The sequence below is a fragment of the Amphiura filiformis genome, chromosome 15 (genome assembly GCF_039555335.1).
Source record: "Amphiura filiformis chromosome 15, Afil_fr2py, whole genome shotgun sequence".
Lineage (NCBI taxonomy): Eukaryota > Metazoa > Echinodermata > Ophiuroidea > Amphilepidida > Amphiuridae > Amphiura > Amphiura filiformis.
In genome coordinates this window covers 21,465,652-21,488,701 of record NC_092642.1, presented here as the reverse complement: position 1 = coordinate 21,488,701, position 23,050 = coordinate 21,465,652, and the positions used below count along the sequence as shown (strand labels likewise).

Sequence of the window (23,050 nt, the reverse complement as noted above, 5' to 3'; positions counted from 1 at the left end):
TATGACCTTAAGCTCCCACAAAGGGATTGTAGATTTCAAATGTAGTCACCCATTTAGGGTTCCCCTTTTGAAATTCACACTCCCTGTGTGGAAGATTAAGGTCATGTCTTCCATAGGGGGTACTGGTGTATGAAATTTAACTGGAATAGCCCATATGATTACTAGCTATTACTTGGTTTTAACCCTCAGGTACCATGTTGAATGCAACTTTGTTTCATTGTGTGACTTGTGACCCTGTGAATAGCACATGACCCTTGTTCAGTTCATCATGTCATATTAATAAGCTATCAAACCAATTGTAGTGCAGGATAACAATAATATGTAGTGCCTGTTATATTGCGGAGTAAATTTTGAGCAGAAAGCTAGAGAACTGTATAGTCTACGACAGCACTTGGATGGTTTTTTTGGAAGCTTAAAAAAAAGGCTACTTGAGACTCCTTTACCGCTGCCTGTCTGCCACCCCTTAACGCTGAAAAGTTTTGGCAACACTACTTAAGTCCAGTTTCAAGTCCAAGTCCATGGCTCAAGCTCCTCTACAACACTGCTAGTGTAATGCCACTGTCAGACTTTCAATCAAGGCTTGTCAATGGTTCATACGTCATGCCGCTTGCCGCAGAGGCAAGACATATCAAACAATGACGAGCCTTGATTGTGTCCATTTGTCTTACATTATGTGTGCACCACACCCAATGTCCGAAATAAGGAAAATATGGAGGTTGTCCCGAGGACAACTAAAGCATGAATTCTGCTTGTCCTCAAAACATTTTGGTTGTCCACAAAATATATGTCATGTTTTTGAGTGCAAAGAATCCAAATAGTGGTTGTCCAGGGGATAAGTACATAGCTCGATATGGTTGTCCCCATGATTTTTGGACAAGAGGACAAGAGGATAAGTGCTTATTTCGAACACTGACCACACCGCTCGGCAGCATGGTACAAAACCAGCATTAGGCCTATAAATTGCTGTGGTGCATCCATGGGTTTTGTCTCCCAAGCAGTGCATGGAGGATCATCCTGCCACTTTGTTTAAATGTGGTCATATGGCAATGCATGTGACTTTAACTTTGTCCTTCTCTTGTTGTCTTGAAGCTTCTTGAATCATGTCCACCTTATTGAATCAGTGGAATTGTAAAATTGTGTGTAAGGGGCTGTGCAATAAAGTATGGGGTAATTTTTTTAATTGCTTCCCCCCTTTTGGAATGCCAACAAACATTGCTTTCCCCCAATCTTAGCCTGCCAAAATAAAATCTTTGCAGCCCCCCCCCTCAATTTGCACTGCCCAATTTGCAAACTTAAACAGGCTATCATATTCCTCGAAGGGGGTCCCAAATATAGGGGGGTCATAAAATTTTTGATGACCACAATGTAGGGAGTCACAAGATGACCACAAATAGTGTGTTTATTTTATTCAAAAAGACTGATTTCAATACAATTTTAGCCTGTTTAGGGGATAGGTGTATGGTGGTGTGCTGTGGGGGCTCATTTTTGTTCCCGAAATACAGGTGGTTGTATCCGTTGTAATTTTATTAACGCCGACCTTTTTTAAAAAAATGTGGGACCCCCTTCCGAAGAAAATGATAGCCCCCTAAATGTGCTAGAATATGATGGGAGTGTAGCGAGCAGGAAATTTGCATATTTAATATTTCTGCAAGTGTTTTCCAAAAGGTGCCAGTAAATATGTGCCAAAAATTGCTTCCCTCCCCCAACCCCCTGCCAAAAATTGCTTGTGCCCCTTCTCAGCTTGCTAAACGCTTAACCCCCCCCCCCCAATTTTACCCTCCCGAGGGCTCATAATTATTGTACATAGCTCATATAATACACCATAGGCCTACAATATCTCCGAGGACTCAAAGATGCAAACATGCCATTCAAACTTAATTGAAAATGGAGAAAAAATTGCTTATGCCCCTTCTCGGCTTGCCAAAAATCTCCCCACCCTCCAATTTTACCCTCCTGAGGGCTCATAATTTATATTGTACAGACCCGCAGGCTCAAAGATGCAGACTTGGCATTCAAACTTATTGAAATGGAGGCTTGCCAAAAATCTTTTCCCCTAATTTTACCCTCCCAATCCAAGGGCTCATATTAATTATTATACAGACCCGCATATATAAAATAGGCCTACAGGCCCTTTACAACTGATTCTTAGTTTCCTGTTTCATGGTTGAAAACAAAGGATGAGGCGACTTTTAATTATTAATTATTAATTATCTATTATTTTCTTTATATTAAAACAAGTGGTCGCAACCTACATCAACCCGTTTTGATTAGGAACATACATTTAATTATTTCACAACTATGTTTGATTTTATACATAAGTAATGGTACAGTTATGTTCTTTGTTTATTCATCATTATAGTTGATATGATCTAAGTCAGAAAGTAGCAAATGAAAGTTATTAAAAGTTATTTTAAAAGAGAAAATCCAAAATAAAAATAAAATAATTAAATATTTTGCAATTTTTTTTTTGTTTTGGACACGGGCGGGAAACAGGAAACTAAGAATTAATTGTAAAGGGCCATATCTCCAATGACCGACTGCCCAGACTCAAATAGTGTGATTATCCATATCTAGGCCTATATGTGGTCTGCACTTTAACGGAAGGAAGGAAGGAAGGCAAACTTTTGACTTCAAACCTATTGAAAATGGAGAAAAATGTAAAATGCACTGAATTTATTCACATTTTGCAAGATGCAAAGTCATGTAAATAAAAAAAATCTATGATTAAACAGGGTCCTTATAATATTTGAAGCTTCACTACAAGCTACTACATTTAGATACATTTTGAATTTGCGAGACGTTTTAAGCTTACCTACTGTGCACTGAGCAAATACGGGTCATTTTGGGAAAATCATGCCCGGCCCGTATTTTGCTTTGTAACTTCACTTTCAGTGAACCAATCCTCCGTCTCAGAATTTTTTAATAAGAAAACACCACTCCAAACATTATTTCTGAGTTTCAGGTCCTAAAATGAAAAACTCAGCTTGCCACTGGCATGGTTTTGGCAACATTTTTACACTAAAATTATGAGGAAATTTACGTCCATTTTTTTGACATGAAGGCGGAATGAAAAACGATGTTTTTCGATATTATTTTTTCAAACCAAGCCAAACCATTAATGCTGATAAAAGTCATGACTGTAGTGATTATATTCGTCAAGTTAGTTTCATCCGATCGCGTTATTTATAGACAGTAAAAAGCTGAAATTTCAGTATAGTTTCCATGTACGAACTCATTGTTTACATCAAAAAGTGACATTTCCGATTTGTTCAAAGTTCCCGGTCCGCGCATGCGCCGTGCGTTTGTCCTATGTCAATGCGGTACCATTTATATAGAACTTATTGTGCGATAGAAAATATACACAAAATCCCACACTTCAACCATGGTAGGTATTATAGAAGGAGAATTCACGAACCCAGTTCCCTTTGTACTATGATCGTTATGAGTCGATACTGAGCAATCAGGTATGAATGGTGCACTATCGATTTGCTAAGCTTCTTATCTATTGAGCTTGGCCGGTTATGAACCACCGTTATCGTGACTTCTAAGCAGAATGACGTCATTTTACCCACAAAGCATTGTGGCCGTGACCATAAACAAAGGAAAACGATTTACTTCCGGTAATTTTATAACGCCAATATTTCTTATGGCCAAGCTTGGCGGATCATAGAAACATCATTGCCAGTCTTGGAAAACGTTTCCAAATCATTTCCACTGGTTTAAAAGTCCCGCAGACACCCGCCAGTATTACTAATCATGATCAGAAAAAATACATAAATTCACCGTAACTTTGGAAGGAAATGAGGGAATTCGATCAGGTTTTCGCTAGTAAATCAACTTGAACTCGGAAACACAATGACGCAATCGAAGATCATGTGACCGATGCAAAAGGGCACTAATACCATCCATTTCCGGTAGGGGTCACCTGGGGGTCTGTTTAAATTGAATTTTAAGATAGATGATCGATATTGTCGCATAACGATCATAAACATCAAAGGCCGTGTTTGAGGGACTGCACTGATTAAATCCATTCAAGTGATGACTAGCGTTGAATAGCGTAATCGGCTTAACCCTATTGAGTGGATTAGGATTTTTCTGTGGAACCTCCTTCTATAATACCTACCATGCTTCAACTTGCAATTACTTAGAAGATAGACTTTTGTTTGAAAAAATATCACCCATGATTAGACTCGCTCGCCAGTCCTACATCAACTACGATACATACCGTACCTAGCTAAGCTAAGGACTGGCTCACACCATTTTGTCTGTCTATGGAAAATACACACTTAACCGTCATCATGATAACGGTTTGCGCAGGTCAGATATTCGAAAAATTTCTTAAAAATTCATCATATAAAATTGGTACCCACCTTATTGTGCTTGCTAAATCAAGACTCGGTTGAAACACAATTAAGGATCGAATGCATTTTAGTTTCCAAAAAGGCAAATTATTGTCAAAGTTCTGCCGAATTCTCCACCCTTGCGAAGAGTGCAGAATTGGAATCGGGAATGAAAATATCCGATCTTTGTGATCAAAAACACAAAATTACAACTTTGGATGTACTATTGGCAAAAGACTAATATTGCCAAACAATATAGAATAGAACATTTGATGTCAACTTGTCAAAATATTGAAGAAATGTGCTCCCTAAACATGTGGCGAGTAGGCAAAATAATTCCCATTCAAACGCATGGGAAACTGAAAGTGCATATAACACCGACTACCCATGATAGAGTATTGTGAATGTGAATCTTTCAATATTAAACTCTCAATATCTAAGCGGCTTGTTTATTTTGTATACATTTGCTATGGAGCAAGCAGATATACTGCAATGCATGATGGGTACTCCTTCCAGCTGCCGCCCTGGATATGTAGCTATATGTGGGTAGTATGTGACCATACCGCAAATAGGGCAGCATCAATAACGAAAATGTCATACTGATAAATGACACGTCTGTTTTTCCCGGTTTTTTAAAGTTTGCCTTGCGAATTTGGCAGCATCAATAACAAAAATGTCATACCGGTAAATGACACATCTGTTTTGCCCGTTTTTTTAAGTTTACCTTGCGAACTAGTAAAAAGGTGAATTCAAATTAGCCATCAAACCGCATCATTTTATATCAAATTAAAGCCCATGAGTAAAGAAAGCCAAAACTGAAAACCGTTAAATTGTCATGGCGCTTTCCGTAGCAAAGTTACATCTTGTCAAAGATAATTAAGATTGATTTTCATCAAAACTTCAGCCAACAATTAAAAAACAAAATGGCATAGTTTCATGATTAGCATCTTTTCTATGTGGAACTGCTATCAAAATCCCTTTAAAATTCCATGTGTGATTCTCTCATCACAAAAATAAATTATATATTTGGGTAAAGTGAAGTATAGATGAGGTGACCTATGATGTCACATGTTTACATTCAGACCGCCCTCTGTTGTTTCAAGTCAGGCAAAATAACACAGAAGTGTCTATGACAGACCACAAATCTCTTTAAAACTCAACTTTTAAAAACCTTTGAAGTTTTGTGTGATATTATGTACCGGGTATATAGCTTGATGCATTTATAAACAAGATTGATAACATTTTTTGTATTATTTGCTTTGAAACCAAAGTTAATGAATACAAATCAACTTCTTCCATGTAAACTATAGTGTTTTTTGCCTGACAGTTTTGATCACAGACCAACAGAGGGCGTATCAAATGTAAACACATGTCACCTCATCTATAGGCAACGTATTTAATGTAGGTTTCCTTGACCTATCTTTTCTTTTCATTTTCTATGTAAAATATGTATTGTGTTTGGGCCCCGATTTGAGCCAATTTGGCTGACTAGCAAATGTGTTAACTATAGGTTTGCCTTTTATCGAGACACAGCTGTCGAACGTAGTCATAGGTGTACCGGGATGGAATTAATTTTTGCCAACTGTACTGTTCATTTTGGCCCACCATTATTTGAGCCACGGTGCTCGAGAATGCTTTTTTTGCATCACATTTTTTGTGCGATGGACTCACGAAAATAATTGATTAGCAACTATTTTGCATTTCCATTTTGCGATTGACTCAGTTTGTTTACATTCCTCATACTTTTTTGGGACATTTTCACAGGCATTTTCAAAGACAAAATTGAAGACTGAACAGATGAGAACAAGTATTTCGGAGATGCTGACAATTAATATAAGATCTTGTGTAGAAAATACACCATTTTTCCTGACTTTCATGGTTTTTAATACCCTATTCATGTTACACGCGTAACATGCCCGATCGTGAAAAAGACCCTAAGAATGTGCTTTTTTGTTCACAGATGATAACCCTTTGCCCTTGTCAATACAGAGTTGCCCATCTCCCCAGGTGTTGACACTTACAAATATGTAAGTATGTAGCTATGTGAGTGCAGATAGAGTCATGTGCACTATTTACAGTATTGAAACTCAACTGATGCTGCCCGATAGTTTCAATTATTGGAACTGAATTTACCCGCCATAGTCCATAACGTCATTCAGTCAGTCATGCATGAGCATGTTCAAACATACCCCCGGACTTGCAGAAAATGAAAATGTAGGGGATCCGGAGTAGAGTTTGGTGAGTCCAAGTTGCACAAATGCAGCATAAATAGTATGTCTGCAATAGCGCTAGATTGAAAAACTGGGGGTCTTCAGGGACCCCTGAACTTGCAGAAAATTTAAAAACAGGGGGTCCGAACTCTATTTTGGTGGGTCCGGAACCCCAAAAAGCAACCTAGCGCTACCCCTGTATAATAAGGTGAAATAATATGCATGACAACCAGTGCATGTAATGCATATACCGTACCAATTACATATTACGACACTCCCCAGTTTGTAGAGCTGTAATTTCTTGATTTTAACACTGTGAAAATACACAAAATATATGTATGACCTGCTAGAGCTACCAAGATATGAGCGTAAAGTTGTTAGTTTCATGACATCCTGACCGCTGCTTAAGTTGATGTTCTTTGTTTGCTGCGCACCTGTACAAGCCAGTAGTATGTCCTTGAATGGCACATTGTGCCCCCATTCACAATGGAAATACAGACCTACTATTGCCATGGTGTGAATAGGTGTGTATGAAACAAACGAAGAACAGCAATCTGGACATCTCGAAACTACCAACTTCCGACTTAATTGACGCTCATAAGTGACACTTTCCAATTATCATGCCAAACCATATTGCAAAAAAATGAAGTTGATCACAGATTATTTGAATGAAAAAAAAAGTCGAGGAAAAAACACCATTATTATTTTTCTATGGGAATTCAAATAACAATATCTTAAAAGTCACATGAAAGAAGTGATTTTTCAAGGTAATTTTTTTTCCATCTCTTAATTGCAAGCTTTTATTTTTCTACTTTCAGAAGATAGCTAGCAAGAACCAAGGAAATTGAAACTCAAGGCAGCCATCTATTAAATCTCAAGGCAGCTATCTATTAAACCATGGCATCGCTTAAAGGGATAGATCCTGAGATTAGGAAGTATTTACGCAAGAATAAAGTACCTGATGTATATGAGGTAAGTAGATTTGCAGTGTACAAAATGAAGCTTTCATCAAATGAAGAGCTTTGATGTAAAATCTCTTACATCCACTTGCCCAATTTTGAGAACACATTTTGTTGAAAACCCCCTCATATCAGTGATTTTTCTGATGTGTTCTCAAAATTGGGCAAGTGGATGTAAGGGGTTTTGCAACAAAGCTCTTCAAATATGGTTAGCAGAAATCCACAATTACGCAAATTAAACTAAGACTGGGGTCACTGTTTACTCAGAGGTTGTATGTCGCAATTTTGGGCCTTTGGCACACTGACAATAATATTTGGCACACATAAATTTGCAATTTTGTATTACTATTAGTCAATTTGAGGAATTACTACATGGATACCATGTTTGTGCACAAAAAATATTTATAAAGGGTACTTTTTCATGGTCAAGCGTAACGTTGTATTATACTGTTATACACTTGGGCCTACATCGTTTGAAGTGTCAAAAACAGCAAAATATGTAAAAGGGTATGTTTGATTTGACAGGATCTTGAACATGAAACATCAAAAAATGGCAAATAATCATTGTTTCCCCCACTGTTTAGGTTATAGTACACAATGTCATCATTACATGAATGTGTTTAGGATATTATGGACGCCAAAGGAATAGAAGTTTGTTTTGGGGTCAATTTTGAAAATCTTTGAATGAGCATGAAAGCCACATGTTGCCCCCAGCCTCAAGACTAATTATCAAATGATCCATATTGCATTAAACATTTTCACTTCAAAATTTGTTGGCAGGTAGATACTTAGCTTGTTCAATACAATACTGTGAACATTTGGCAGTTTACACACAGTATGTTGTACTCATCTACACATGGCAGCTACACATGGCAGCTATTGCACTTGGCCACTTCTGCCTCACTGGCAATAGTTTCAAAAGTTACAGTATGTATGTCACCCTGTTCTTTGCACTGCATATTTAATCATTTTTTATTACAAAACAGCATTGGACCCTAACTTCAGGATATGGATGTAACAAAGCTTTAGTCAATGACTATAAAATTATTTTTTTTATTTTCAGGCCATTTTGACCGGATTAGCAGTAACATGTCCTGCCGATCCCATAGATTACATACAAGAAAACATTGAGAAATTCATCAAGATGAAAGTGGAGACAGTACATGGACTTGAAGTAGTCAAATGGTATGTACAAGATATATATAACTTTTTCTTTTCAAATAAATCATGGCAGGAATTGTGAATTTTGTTCATTGTGAACAATTCCAACTAAAAATGAAAGTGGTTTACTCACATTTTAGTGATGTTTCACCACCAAACTAGTGGTTTCATCAGACTGGCAACTCATCACATCTAATTGTTCCATTTATGGACAACAGGAAGCACTGTATGTAGAACGTGTGATGAGTTGGTCAAAGATGTTGTTGAGTGCATAGGCCCCCTTGTTTAGAGTGTCATGTCCTTTTCTGTCGATCCAAATGGCTTCTTTCAGCCACCTGGTAGTCTTATCAGGACATGACACTCTACCAGGCGGTTGCTTTTCTTTTCTTTTTTTCCCATAGCTATTGTTGGGTGGACTCATCCATCCATGCAGAGCAAATTCAGAGATCACCCTGACAACTTTTCAACCATGTAGTATTAAATTACTATCAATGCAACTTTGTTTTATCTATCATTATTTCAGGGATACTTTAATACCAGAGGAATACAAACCTCCAAAGAGGCTTATACCTACAGCCTATCTGGACTCAATGTTTGTATATGATGAAGAATTTATGCAGGTAGGTGTTTAAAGGAGGGGAAAATAGATTACAAGTAGGGGTAGTTGATACATAGCCCTGCACTGTTTTTATCAGCAAAGTTTGGCACATTTTTGCCTGTGTTGTATTGGAATATAAAAACAGAACTGGCATCCACATCATGAAATGGGCTTTTTACATTTGAAATCCATACACCCCATATGGAAGACATGACCTTAGTCTTTCACACATGAAGTGTAGACTTCAAACAAAGTCACCCATTCAGGTAACTCAATTTGAAATACATTTCTGTTTGAAAGATTAAGGTCAAGTCTTCCATAGGTGTGTATGGATTTCAACTGGAATACCAATATTTGGCCTTATTCGGTGAACAAGCGATATAGAAAAATGTGTTTCCCTAATGTGACTTGGTTCTTTTACAATATCAACAAAGTGCATGCATTGACAAGTGCTGAACTTTGTGATAGACACTGTATAGTTGCAAGCCTCAAAATAAACAGACCTGGACCAGGAGCCACACATTTGGAAAAAGCAGCTCCTGGTCATGTGATTATCTAGTGAACCAGGATCCATTTTTAAAGAGCTAAGAGTCATTTAAAATTTTAATTGTACAAATTAAATACAAAACCTGCTTTAACTACCAGGCTCTATTTAAAAAAAATGTAGAGCCTGGTTCATATGATTTTGGTGTGGACCAGGAGACAAAATGTTATGACCATTGGGTAAATGGCTCCTGGGTGCCTGGTTATTTTGAAGCATGTATAGTTGTTAATGATACTAGTTTTCTAGTTCAATTTGTTGTTTGAATTATGATGCATATCAAAATCAATTGCCATCTATCCATCAAAATGGCTTGTGCTGATTTGGTCTATGAAAATTACTCTGATAATTTCAAAAGGAATTTCATGCTGTATGTGGCAGAGTCAGAATTTCGTCCCACTCTGCGGAAATCAATCTTGCAGACCCAATTTGTGTGAACCATTTGATTCTTGCCAATCAACTTCTTTGTACATTACAAAAGTTTGCAAGAATCATCATTGATTCACACCACTCTATTTACGAGAATCTTTACGAGAATCAATTCTTGGATTCTCGCCGAAATTCTGTCCCTGTATGGATAAAACAGAAGTGCCTTTATTGGAAAACAGGTACCTGGGTGACTTCATTCTGATATTTTATATGACCCTATTAAAATCATGTATTCCAGACAAGTGAAACAGAATCATATTGTGAGACGGCATCAATAAAATCGGAAGACAGTATTACTAGAAAAGATAAAATGGGAAAGTTGATGGTAAAATTATTCAAATTGCTGTTGTTGTGTACAGGGACCTATTCCAATATCATACCTGCTCTCAGTTTGTCAATCACTTAGACCCAGTAGTCTTACATATGCGTGCATGCATATCTATTGTGACAAATGCCACATTTTCTTTTTGCTGTATTGGGTTATTCCAGTTGAAATTCATATACTCCCTCGTAGAGAAGACATGACCTTAATCTCTCACACAGGGGATGTAGATTTTAAATGGAGTCGCCCATTAAGGTAACCCCATTTGAAATTCACACTCCCTGTGTGGGAGGCTATAAGCACATGCCTTCTAGGGTGTATGGAATTCATTTGGAATAGCCCAGTGTTTGGTTCTCTGCTTCAATTTCTGCTCAAATTATTAGGTTTTGTCAGATCTTTCTTCATCTGTTTGCTCCATTGAAAAAGGCATGAGCAAATCATTTTCCACTCTGACAAAAATATGCCGCTGCCCAATGTAATTGTCACAACTGCAAATTGTACGCAAGATTCTCTATACTGATCTTAAATGTGATAACAAAAAGTTTTGTGATTTATATAGGGACATACTTCTGTTGAAAGAATTCCAGCAAATATCATATCAAAAGTCAAGATTTTGAGTGATAATCTGAATGTTAAATAAAAGAAATATATAGAAAGTTTCATATAGTAATGTCAATATTGAGTTAAAGGAATGAGGTATTTGGAACAGGACCCTATAACTATCTGCATATAATGTATATACATACCATATATTTTGATTTAATTAATTTAGGTGCATTCATTCATTACTACATTTGAATTTTGGTGGCAAATCTCAAACCTTATAATGGGCTATATATATTCCATTTGAGAGCACCCCCTATGGAAGATGCAACCTTAATATTCCACACAGGGAGGGTGAATTTCAAGTGGGGTTACCTAATTTGGTAACTCCATTTGCAATCTACACCCCCTGTGTGGGATATTAAGGTCATGTCTTCCATAGAGGGTGTATGGATTTCAAATGGAATAGCCTAACAGGACAAAATCTGTGCCATCTGCTTAATGGCAAGCAATAATATTGACACATACTGTCATATGCTGACACCTGCTATATGGACACCATTATAAATTGAATGCACCTTGACTTATCATTACTAATATAACATGCAATACTTGAATTCTTAATTTGAAGTTGAAACTGAGTGATAACTGTATTCAAAATCTTCTTTGGAAAACTATTCCTTTATTATTCAACAGAGGAGGTCTGACCACTGCTCCAATATTTAATTCTCAGAAACGATATGTACATTTGAAAGCAACAAGTGTACCCTTAAGTGTATGTTGTATGCCAAGTATATGGTATACAAATATTAACTGTCTATGAGTGTGATGGTCGAAATATAATCATGAGGTGACAGATGGATTGTTCCATTCCACGAGCCGGAACGGCGAGTGGAATGGAACAATCCATCTTTCACCTCGTAATTATATTTCGACCATTGCATGAATTTAAGACAGTTAATATTTGTTTTATATCACTCGTATACATAAATTATATATCTAAAATACTATTTAAGGTAGGAAATACATTTTTTCATCAACATAGCACCATGAAGCATTTAGGTATTGTGTGCAGGTCGCATCTCAAATATGTCTAGTATTCGATATTGCACTCACATGACCACAATTGTACAACAAGTGCATTCTGAGCGAAACTGAACACCTTCAATTTTTGCTCCATGTGCCATTCAGATCAAAATGATATGATACAAAGTTATATGTCTTGATTATAAATCAGTTTTGATTGTTTAACTACAAATCTTGATCTCTGTAGATGTAACATATTTCTTACTGTCAAAACTGGAGTATCCCTTGTGTAAGATGATTAGCTCATAAATCTGTCATTGCAATCTGTACCAACTTTTGTGACTCTTACACAAGGGATAAACCCAAAATGGACAATAATTGAACAACTTGTTTGAAGTTTTCTAAGTAACAAATTCTAACCAGATAATTTTCTTTCCTCTTTTATTTCTTTAATTTTGTTGTTGTTGTCAATGCTTACTCTAGCCGTGGGAGATACGGGTAATATACAGTGTTGATGTGTAGTATGTGTGTGCACCTTATATATGTAGGAACAGTGATCAATGGCTCCATATAGTTTATCCTGTCTGAAGTAGCAAGTATTTTCATTGCATGGACAGAGTATACATTGTTAGATACTGATTTATAGGTCATCAACTATAGATATGAATGTGTAGTTCATCCACCCTGAAGTAGCAAGTACATTAATTCATTGCATGGACAGAGTATATAGACCTGGTATATATTAAAAGATATATGAAACTAAACTGCTTCATAAATACAGCAAAGGTGCTAGATACTTTTGGTCTTTTAGTCATATTAGATATCACATGAACAGGGTTGTATCTAGCCAAAATTGAGTGCTGGGCAGCAATTTATAGAATTTACTTGATTTAGCAAGATTTCAACACTATCAAAGTGGACACTTTTAAGGATAAATTTGATAAAATACACATGTTTTTTAGTTTGAGTGGTGGGATCTAGCATCAAAATGAACCTTCAGTGGTGGGTTCCAGAAGTTAGTGGCGGGCTCTGCTGCCCTCTGTAGCTACAAACCTGCATATGAACTCTTCCATAATAGGAGCAGCTAGATGTGGGGAAATGTTGATGTTAGTCCTGTATGTAGCATGTTTGAATACTATATACATGTATTTCTGAGAAGGGTTGCCTTCAAATTACTATGGTTAATCCCCAGGGGGTTTATCAAAAAGTCATGATAAATATCAGTTTTGATGGTTCTTCATGCACGATACACTATTAGCTAGTATTCATGTGATCACTGTTACATGCATATATGGACTGTTGGCTGCAAATAACTGCAAAGTAAAACTAACAAATGAGGTCATTCACAATAATTGTCACCATGCATTTTCCTATACAAAGTGTGCACTGTACTTTTTAAAGTCTCTGTCACAGTTGAAATGATAGTGCCCTCTATTGATTAGTTTTAGCTGTTTTTATACCAGATGCTGGTTATATTTACCCATTATATGTTTTGAAGGGATTTTGCTGACAATTGTGGAAAACCTCATGAGTACAAATGAATGTGTCACATTATTAACTAACAAGTATTAATACCGTAATTGCACTAAGGTTGGACTTATGTGCACTTTATGTGCACATATTGAGCATAGTATTAACTTTTGGAAAAAATTAAATCTCACCCAGACATTTTAAAAAATATATCCTCATTTTTATTTGTCACATAGTAATCATAAAATTTAGATAAAAGTGTGTACTTAGCTTAATCAAGCATCGGCTCTTCCATGAAATGAAAGAAAGTTAAAGCAAAATTTCGTCGGTCACAACACATACTATTAAAGATACAATTTAATATTTTGAACCTTAAATTTCAATTTCAAATGGAACCGGGTCATTGAGAGATAACAGTGGAGGAGTATCGACTCCGTTACTAATAGCATATCCTTCAAAAACGTTTTGCTCGGAACATATTTTGTCCTTCGCGTATGCCACTACAATGTATGTGTTTTGCGATTGATGATTTAATCCTTTAATACAAATTTCCACACGCTTACATTCCTAGTTTATTTAATCAACAGAATCATCCCTTTACTAATTTTATAGTGCATAATACATACAAATATACCTTATATATGCATGTGCATGTTGACACACCCCAACGCATTCTCACACAGAATGCAGGCACATATTGGTAACGTGTGTTGTTTACTTCACCAATGATAAAGGAATAAACATTATTGTGAAACTGGGTTTATTATACATTTTTAAAAACCTTTCCTTGCATTGTAGTTTTGCATTCACTTGCATTGTGGCAGTACACAATTTAATAAAAATTGTTTTTTCCCCTTTTAAAGTGGCTTAAAGATGGAAGCTTTTTTAATATACAATTATTATGTTAAAAGAAGGCTTAAATAATGTTAGTAGTGTACATGTATACTCGGATACTAAAAGGTTAATGCATTTCTTTAATTAGCACAAGTTTGATGTCGATCTTCAATTTTTTGTGATTTAAAATTGTTTGGTGTTAAAAATGTTTTACTGCACTGAGGGATATTTTTTCAAGGGTAGCAATTTCTCTTTGACAAAAATTTGCAGATTCATGGTTGCAAATGTTGCTTTATGGCTGTATGCAAGCTTGCACATAAATTAATAAAGATTCAGCCATGTAGAATGTCGATTGTTGTTTAAAATAAGCATGTTCAAAATATGCATCTGTCGTCTTTTTGTGCGCACCTCATGCACAGGTACAAAATGTGCATGATGTCATTCATTAAATTCTCATTTTGTATTGTGAACTTTGTATGCACTCTGTCATAAACTGTTAGGAATGATTGTCAGATCCTAAATGCTGAAAATTCACAAAATGTCTTATGCACAAGATTTATTGCACACACTTTTAAATATGTATTAGAGTAAGTGTAAACAAAAGTAGCTGCAAAGATTACAGTATTATACCATAAAAACTCCATAGTTAAAATATGTGCTTACTATCGATCGCGCTTTTGAAAACATGAAATTGTACCAAAGTCAGGCGCTTTACCAACTGAGCTATATGGGGTTGAGATAACTATGTGTATCGATGATTTGTTCAAAAACCATTTACACTTTTGTGGATGGGACTCTTCATGTTTGCATGTTTTAAAAGCGCTTGATAGTAAGCACATATGCTAACTATCAAGTTTTTACGGTATAATAGTAAAGGAAGTGGAATATTGTCAGAAAGCACAATGCAACATACCCCCAGCAATTACAAATATAATTAATTACTAATGTATGTATGGAATTGTTTGAATTGTTTTAGCCATCACCAGAGATGTATCAGAGGGCATACCATGCATACAACCATAAGCTAATAGATATGACATTCAGGTAAGTGGAACCGGGTTAAACTGAGAGTACAGACTCAACAGTGCATAATGCTGTGTGGGAAAATGTGCTATTCCAGTTAAAATCCATACACCCCCTATGGAATAGTTGACCTTAATCTCCCATACAGGGAGTGTGAATGGGGTTACCTGAATGTGTGATTCCAATAGAATTCTACCCCCCATGTGGAAGATTAATGTCATGTCTTGCATATATAGTGGGTGTATGGATTTTAACTGGAATAACCCATTGTCATGTATAGGGACCAGATTAGTGTGTTCCAGCATTTCTTGATAGGGCTCAAAATAAGTGATAAATGGCATCTTTAATCTTGAACACTACAAAGATTTGCACATGTTAGTGCTTAATGTGGGTACACACACAGTGCAGTGCACATTTTTAAATCAAAGTTTGCACTACATGAGGGACATGCACGAATGGTGGAGTCTGTATTCTAACCTGGATTCTAATCCCAGTGGTCGAAAACTGTATAAATAAGATTTATTATCACAAGAATGATAGTAACCTAAAAAGGGAAGGTATGACAGAGAAGAAAACGGTCAAAAAGTGTTTAAATTTATGCCAAAAGAAGGAATTTATATTGGTGCTCACTTGAATCAGTAGTATTTAGGCATAACAATTATATTACTAAGATAACAGTGTAAGTAAAACTTTCAGGGACACTACTGTTTGCCCCCTAGCTATCAGTTGCATTGAAAATTGAACACATTTAATTGAACATTGAAAGTACATATTTTCCAGTGTGGTCTGAAGGTTTTCTTTTTCCTCATCAACCTAAGACACCCCATAAAGAATTGCCTAATGAGGCATATGGGCTCCCTTGACATAACTGGAATTTTTGGTACAAACTAAAAGTGCTTCCCATAAATATCAAGGCAGCAAATAAAGGCACGGACCCTTTATTCTTGTTGGGATTTTCAGAGGAGGGAGCTTTCTATTTGTATGTGAAATTCACCCTAAGGCAAAGAAGCTCATGTGCTCCATTAGGCACATCTTTATGGTATTATAGGTCACTGATGTATTAAATCATATCAACATAAGCAACATTTTAAAGGAAATGCCATTACACAACTGATGATAATTTTCATGTTTTAATCCAACACAGGGCATGGCTTCTATACCATGAAAGGAAGAAACGACGTAGAGCAGAAATGGCTCGGAAGATGGAGTTAGCAGCCACTCATTATTATATGAGGAAGCAAAGAGTGCATTTCATATCATGGCATGATTGGTTCTGTAAGCGTAGGGATAGACAAGAAAGTAAGTATACATGGGAGACCAGTGACCAGGAATTTTTTCGGAGGACATTGGGGGAAAGGTGAATTTCGGGGGGAGGGCAAAATCGACAAACTTTGTGCAAAATTGCCGCAAAAGTGGAAATTTACATAATTTGGGGGGTTTTGCCTCAAAAGTAGGGGGGGGCAAGAAAAATATTGGGGGAGACAGATATATCACCTAGATCACCTAGATCTGTTCTGTCAAGAAATATAAAACAAGTAAGATACAAGATATCATATTTTGATCGTGTTTGATCTTTAAAAGATGCTGTAGATATGCATATCGGAGCTCAAACTTACTCAACAGCAAATTGATAAAAAAAGGTGATTGTGAACCCTATTTCTCATGAGCAATATCATTTTTTAAATGCACAAGTATAGACTCTCTGATTGGTGGAATTCCTAAGCAAATTAAGACGATATCGAGATATGAGATATTTAGTATGATCAGAGTTTTGTAAGAGTTGCATGAATGTGACAAATTCCTTAAGAAGACTCTTTTTAAAACAATAGTCATCATCATTATCAATCAACTGCAGAGCTGCAAGCATCCTCTAACTACTGCCATCTTGGACCATTAATGTAATTTGTTGTGGCTGCCTGCAGCAATTGCCATCAGTGTGTTCTTGTTTGGGTGTACTGGACATATTTTTAAAAATCAGCAGATAGGCGAGGTCTGCTTGTTTCTGTAGACAAGGGGCAGTCTTCAGTGAACGGCTCTTTTTCAGAGCCACCAAAACCTTTTGTATTAGCAGATAGGCGAGATCTGCTTGTTCTCTGTTGACAAGGGGCAGTCTTCAGTGAACGGCTCTTTTCAGAGCCATCAGTAGGCAAGGGGCGGTCTACATGTCTCATTCTTAGGTACTTTGTCCTGAAGAAGTCAGAGCTACTCCTGACGAAAGCTTGACAGTTCTAAACTTGTCCGACGGCGAACCCGCTAAAAACCCACTAATTGTTATGAATTCCTGCCGTAAAAGCCTATCCCACAACATATTCTTTCACTGGCTCATGCACTGACAGGTGAAATACATAACCAAGAAATTCAAGTTGATGGGCCCATGAGAGGGACAGGGTCTTTCATTAATAACATACTAAGTGGTAAAATTCTTACTCTGTGTGTAGCATTTACAATTTACCATCAAGCAAAGATTTTTTTAATGTTATATTAGAGAACAAACCAAAAGGTGGATGACATCCTATAAGTGAAAGCCCTTTGGGCATCAAAAAGTCTAATAACATGGTGGCTTAGAATTTCCAACATTTCAAGGGTCAGCTTCCTGACTTTCATTTATAAGACATCATCAAACTTTATGTTTATTCCCCTAATTAGATTTCAAAATTTATTTGTGTATTTTTTCTGCAGTATTCTACAATGTGATCCAGAGAGTTTACAGTGTAGCTTTGAATCGACAAGTGTTCCAAGCTTGGCATAATGATATGCTGGAAACCAGGAGGACTAGAGAATATTTTGAAGTAAGTTTGTATAAGGTGAACTCCAATAATGCAATACTAATTGCAATATTAAATTGTGGAAACAGGTGAAAATATATCTAAGTAAGTTTATTTGGATCTGACTCTGACATGAGATTGGCTGTAAACCATAATCGGTATGCTTAGTCATGTTTATACCAACTTAAACAATTTCGAACCTGATACATATAGATTTAAATCTTCTGCTCTTCTCCAATGTGCCTTTGTGGCTCAATTGATTAGAGCATTGTTCTAGTATTACAAAGGTTGTCGGTATAAATCCGGCCAGACACGCTGTTTTAAAAAAAACATGTATGTGTGTTTCCTGCTCTGGGTAAAGATTAAAATTTTTTCATTAACAATTTCATTAATTCTGCATATTTCTGATCATTTTCATGCTAGGAACTTGTTGAGGAACTTGGCAGGGTTTGTTTTGCATAGTTGCATATTGTAGATAATATGTGAAAATACCAAGCAACAATATTCATCTGTGTTACGGCTGTTTTTTTCATCGCATTTTTGCACAGATGTTAAGAGTATATGCCAATCGCATGGTCATCTCAAAACAAGGTTCTACTTGCAAAGTGCATGCTGTGTGTGCATACACCTGTCAAATGCATGCTTTAATTAATGCGTACACTTTGCAAAAGCCTTCTGGCACGTGGCTAGGAAAGCACGAGAAACAAAAATGCACATTTTGCGTATGCGTTTGCAGGGATAACCTTGTTTTGGTAGCAAGATGGCGGATCCGTGCAAAGGGCGAATACTTTATATAAAGAACTCAAAAAAGTAACTTATCTGTTATAAATATGCATAACTAAAACTATTAATCGTATTTGATACTTGCAAACCCCAGAAGAAAGAGATGAAATTTAATTACTGCAATTTGGACACCATCCTTTAGAAGTTAACCGAATTTAATTATGGTCTGCATTAAGTTTGAAGGTACATGTAACAATAAATTCTCCAAAATGCAAATTCTGGGTCGGTCTTGCCGGTTTTTTTTGTCACCTAATGGACATTTATAACAGCTGAGTAACATTTTGTGAGGGCTTTTTTACAAAATTTACAAATGGCTATTTCTTGCACATGATGTTTCTTGCACACAGTGTAAACAAGGAAGCTGATATTGATTTTGTACATGTCACTGCTTCCAATTCCAGAAAAATACAGCACTATTTTTTTAGGATTAACGAATTATTCTGTTTTGCCAAATGAACCAGCTAAATCATAATCTTTTAGTTAGTGCTAACTGACAATAAAAGTCAAATATTATTTTTCAATTCGAGAGAATTTGTTTACTTGCAATGGCAGTTACAAAACTCAAGAACATTAATTTTGATAATTGATTATTATAAAAAGAGATTAGAAAATTTGTTTTCCAAAAATTAGAATGTATAATCTGAAATTAGTCTTTTTGGCTTGATTGTCACAGCATACAAAAACACACAATAAAATCCATGTCTTTGACAGTTTTTGACTCATATTTCCAAAAATGATTATGAATTAAAATAGGTAACGTATTCATTGCAATAAGCGCCCAGGGCACTTAACAAGTCATTTTGGGTGGGCGCTTATTTTTTACCTCATTTACCTAATATTTACGTATGTTATAAAAGGGTCCTGAGACGTTCTAATAGCTTTTCTGATGCAGTAAATGTATGCAAGTTTACGCAGGACTTGTAGTCCTGCAGTTATTTCACTGTATCGACATCTATCTGCCACTTCAACATTAATGGTACCCTTGAGCAAATTGAAAATACCCTGGGTAGGCGCTTATTGGGGCATGGGCGCTTATTGGAACAAATACGGTAGTTAGAACTAATTAGAGGATTAGGATATATATAGCAATGTTTCATGTGGCAAAACCGGATAATATTTTTGAATCCAAAAATTTAGTTCTGTATTTTTCTGGAATCAGGAGTAGGCAAGTTTATTTTGAGAAATCAGAATATTATTGGAAACCGATAAAGGTATAAAAATTGTTTTTTTTCCATTTCAAGTTCTAATGATATTTGATTAGAAATTGGTGGACGTATGTTCACAATAAGTATGAGCAATTGGTAAGCTAGCCATAAGTATGTATACTACCTACAGTTTACCACTTGTTTTTTATGAATTTAACTACTTGATTAATGTTCTTTTTCTTTGATATACTTTTCAACATCCCAGGTGGGACCAGACGAAAAGGGTGTTCTCATATATTTATGTTGAGAAAAGGATATCATTTATATTGTGATTATTTAATATTACAAAAAAAATCACCTTCTTTTCTATTGGATTCACATAAAAAAGATCATGCTAACAGTTGAATCTAACAATCCAAATGCACTTGTTCAAAGAAGTTGATATTTATTACAAAAAAAATCAGCTTTTTAAAACTTTAAATTGGATTTTTTTAAATTTACTGTATTTGTAATATTTTTTCTTTGTACGCATGTCAAATAATGTCAAATCACAATTCATCAAAAGATGAAAATTTGATTAGAAAATTAGTTCTCATGCTTTTGTCCATTCTCATATTTTTTGTAGATTTCTCTTAAAATTGTTGACTGGTGTATTGTTATCTTATTGTCTCAGCAGCAGCTTATATGTATGTGTGCATAAGAAGGGGGTGCCAAAGAGAGTAAGGGAGATAGCATGAACGGCACACAGGGTAGCATCTGTGTTGATGCAATGGGGTCTTACTACGATCTTTTGTAGATATCGTCAACTATAATGTTGCTGAGCATATAATGTATGCTTGTCATATGTTATGCATCATTGTCAGTCATTGCTGCATAGTGCATAAGCTATTGAACAGGCTTTATTTTTGTATGCAAACTTCGTTACATGCAAGTTTAATAATTTTCATAATGAAATATAATGTTGCATAATGTTGCATTGATTGTGGTCATAGTAAACCAGGTAGGTTATTGTAAATTGTTATGTGCTTTGAAATATTGTTATTGGGCTATTTAAGTTGAAATCTATACACCTGTATGGAAGACATGATCTTAATCTACCTCACAGGGAGTGTAGATTTCAAATGGAATCATTCATTCAGGTAACCCATTTGAAATTCTCACTCTCTATCTGGAAGATTAAGGACATGTCTTCAATAGGGGTATTAGATTTCAACTGCAATAGCCCATTCAGTGGTGTATAATGTTGAGTGGCAATGGTGTATAATGTCTGCACACACAAAAGAGTCATTTTACAGATAGTACTTGCCAAACGAAAAATTGTTGAGCCAATTCAAAAAAGAGATTAGCTTTGCTATCCCTATGTTTGATGATGAATCTGTTGTGTTTGGTTTCAGCGTTTAGAGCGAGGTGAATTAGATGAGGATGATGAGTACATTCCACGGTATGGTGAAGCCAGAGATGATATTTCACTACTGCCAAGAAAAGTAGCAGTTCAGGTAGGTTTAGTAGCCCATTGACCAAATGAACCATGCCCCATCCTTCAGAGTGGATGTTGATACACCATCCTTGTATAGAATGTGACCACATGGTCAGAATCTGTCCAAAACCCTGAATTATCCCTCAAATTTTCTGACATCTTAAATTTTCTACCTCCGTCTGGACACAACTTTACACTTGGCAGACTTCACTGTGCTCAAGTTTGATCCCTTTTATGATTAGATTTTCAGTTACTTAAAATTTAGCAGACCATAGTCGTCACTGTGCTCAATGGTAAAATGCATGTTTAAAACAGTTCTCAACAAAATAGTGACATTTATATTTCATCACCACATCCGTGGGACTTCATCAGAATTGTGACGGTAAAGCGGTAAAGCTAATCATGTGACACACAGTGAAATTCGGAGTCATGTGACTTGATGAAGTCATTAAGTTTGCTGAAGTGCTCAAGTGTGTTCTCTTGTATGATTAGATTTTCAATTACTTAGACTTGGCAGACCTCAGTCACTGTGCTCAAGTTTGTTCTCTTGTATGATTAGATTTTCAGTTACTTAGACTTGGCAGACCTCAGTCACTGTGCTCACGTTTGTTCTCTTGTATGATTAGATTTTCAGTTACTTAGACTTGGCAGACCTCAGTCACTGTGCTCAAGTTTGTTCTCTTGTATGATTAGATTTTCAGTTACTTAGACTTGGCAGACCTCAGTCACTGTGCTCAAGTTTGTTCTCTTGTATGATTAGATTTTCAGTTACTTAGACTTGGCAGACCTCAGTCACTGTGCTCACGTTTGTTCTCTTGTATGATTAGATTTTCAGTTACTTAGACTTGGCAGACCTCAGTCACTGTGCTCAAGTTTGTTCTCTTGTATGATTAGATTTTCAGTTACTTAGACTTGGCAGACCTCAGTCACTGTGCTCAAGTTTGTTCTCTTGTATGATTAGATTTTCAGTTACTTAGACTTGGCAGACCTCAGTCACTGTGCTCACGTTTGTTCTCTTGTATGATTAGATTTTCAGTTACTTAGACTTGGCAGACCTCAGTCACTGTGCTCAAGTTTGTTCTCTTGTATGATTAGATTTTCAGTTACTTAGACTTGGCAGACCTCAGTCACTGTGCTCAAGTTTGTTCTCTTGTATGATTAGATTTTCAGTTACTTAGACTTGGCAGACCTCAGTCACTGTGCTCAAGTTTGTTCTCTTGTATGATTAGATTTTCAGTTACTTAGACTTGGCAGACCTCAGTCACTGTGCTCAAGTTTGTTCTCTTGTATGATTAGATTTTCAGTTACTTAGACTTGGCAGACCTCAGTCACTGTGCTCACGTTTGTTCTCTTGTATGATTAGATTTTCAGTTACTTAGACTTGGCAGACCTCAGTCACTGTGCTCAAGTTTGTTCTCTAATTG

General features: G+C 36.2%; 1 protein-coding gene across 1 annotated transcript in view; it reads left to right on the top strand.

The window, feature by feature from the left end:
* LOC140171382 (F-box and leucine-rich repeat protein 13-like) overlaps positions 1 to 23,050 on the top strand; it is a 44,530-nt gene that overhangs the window by 4,194 nt on the left and 17,286 nt on the right. The window contains 8 exon segments of the mRNA XM_072194627.1: positions 7,369 to 7,522; positions 8,573 to 8,694; positions 9,194 to 9,290; positions 12,613 to 12,627; positions 15,410 to 15,477; positions 16,601 to 16,755; positions 18,136 to 18,245; positions 21,544 to 21,645. Coding sequence (XP_072050728.1) covers positions 7,448 to 7,522; positions 8,573 to 8,694; positions 9,194 to 9,290; positions 12,613 to 12,627; positions 15,410 to 15,477; positions 16,601 to 16,755; positions 18,136 to 18,245; positions 21,544 to 21,645 — 744 coding nt within the window. The 5' untranslated portion in view covers positions 7,369 to 7,447.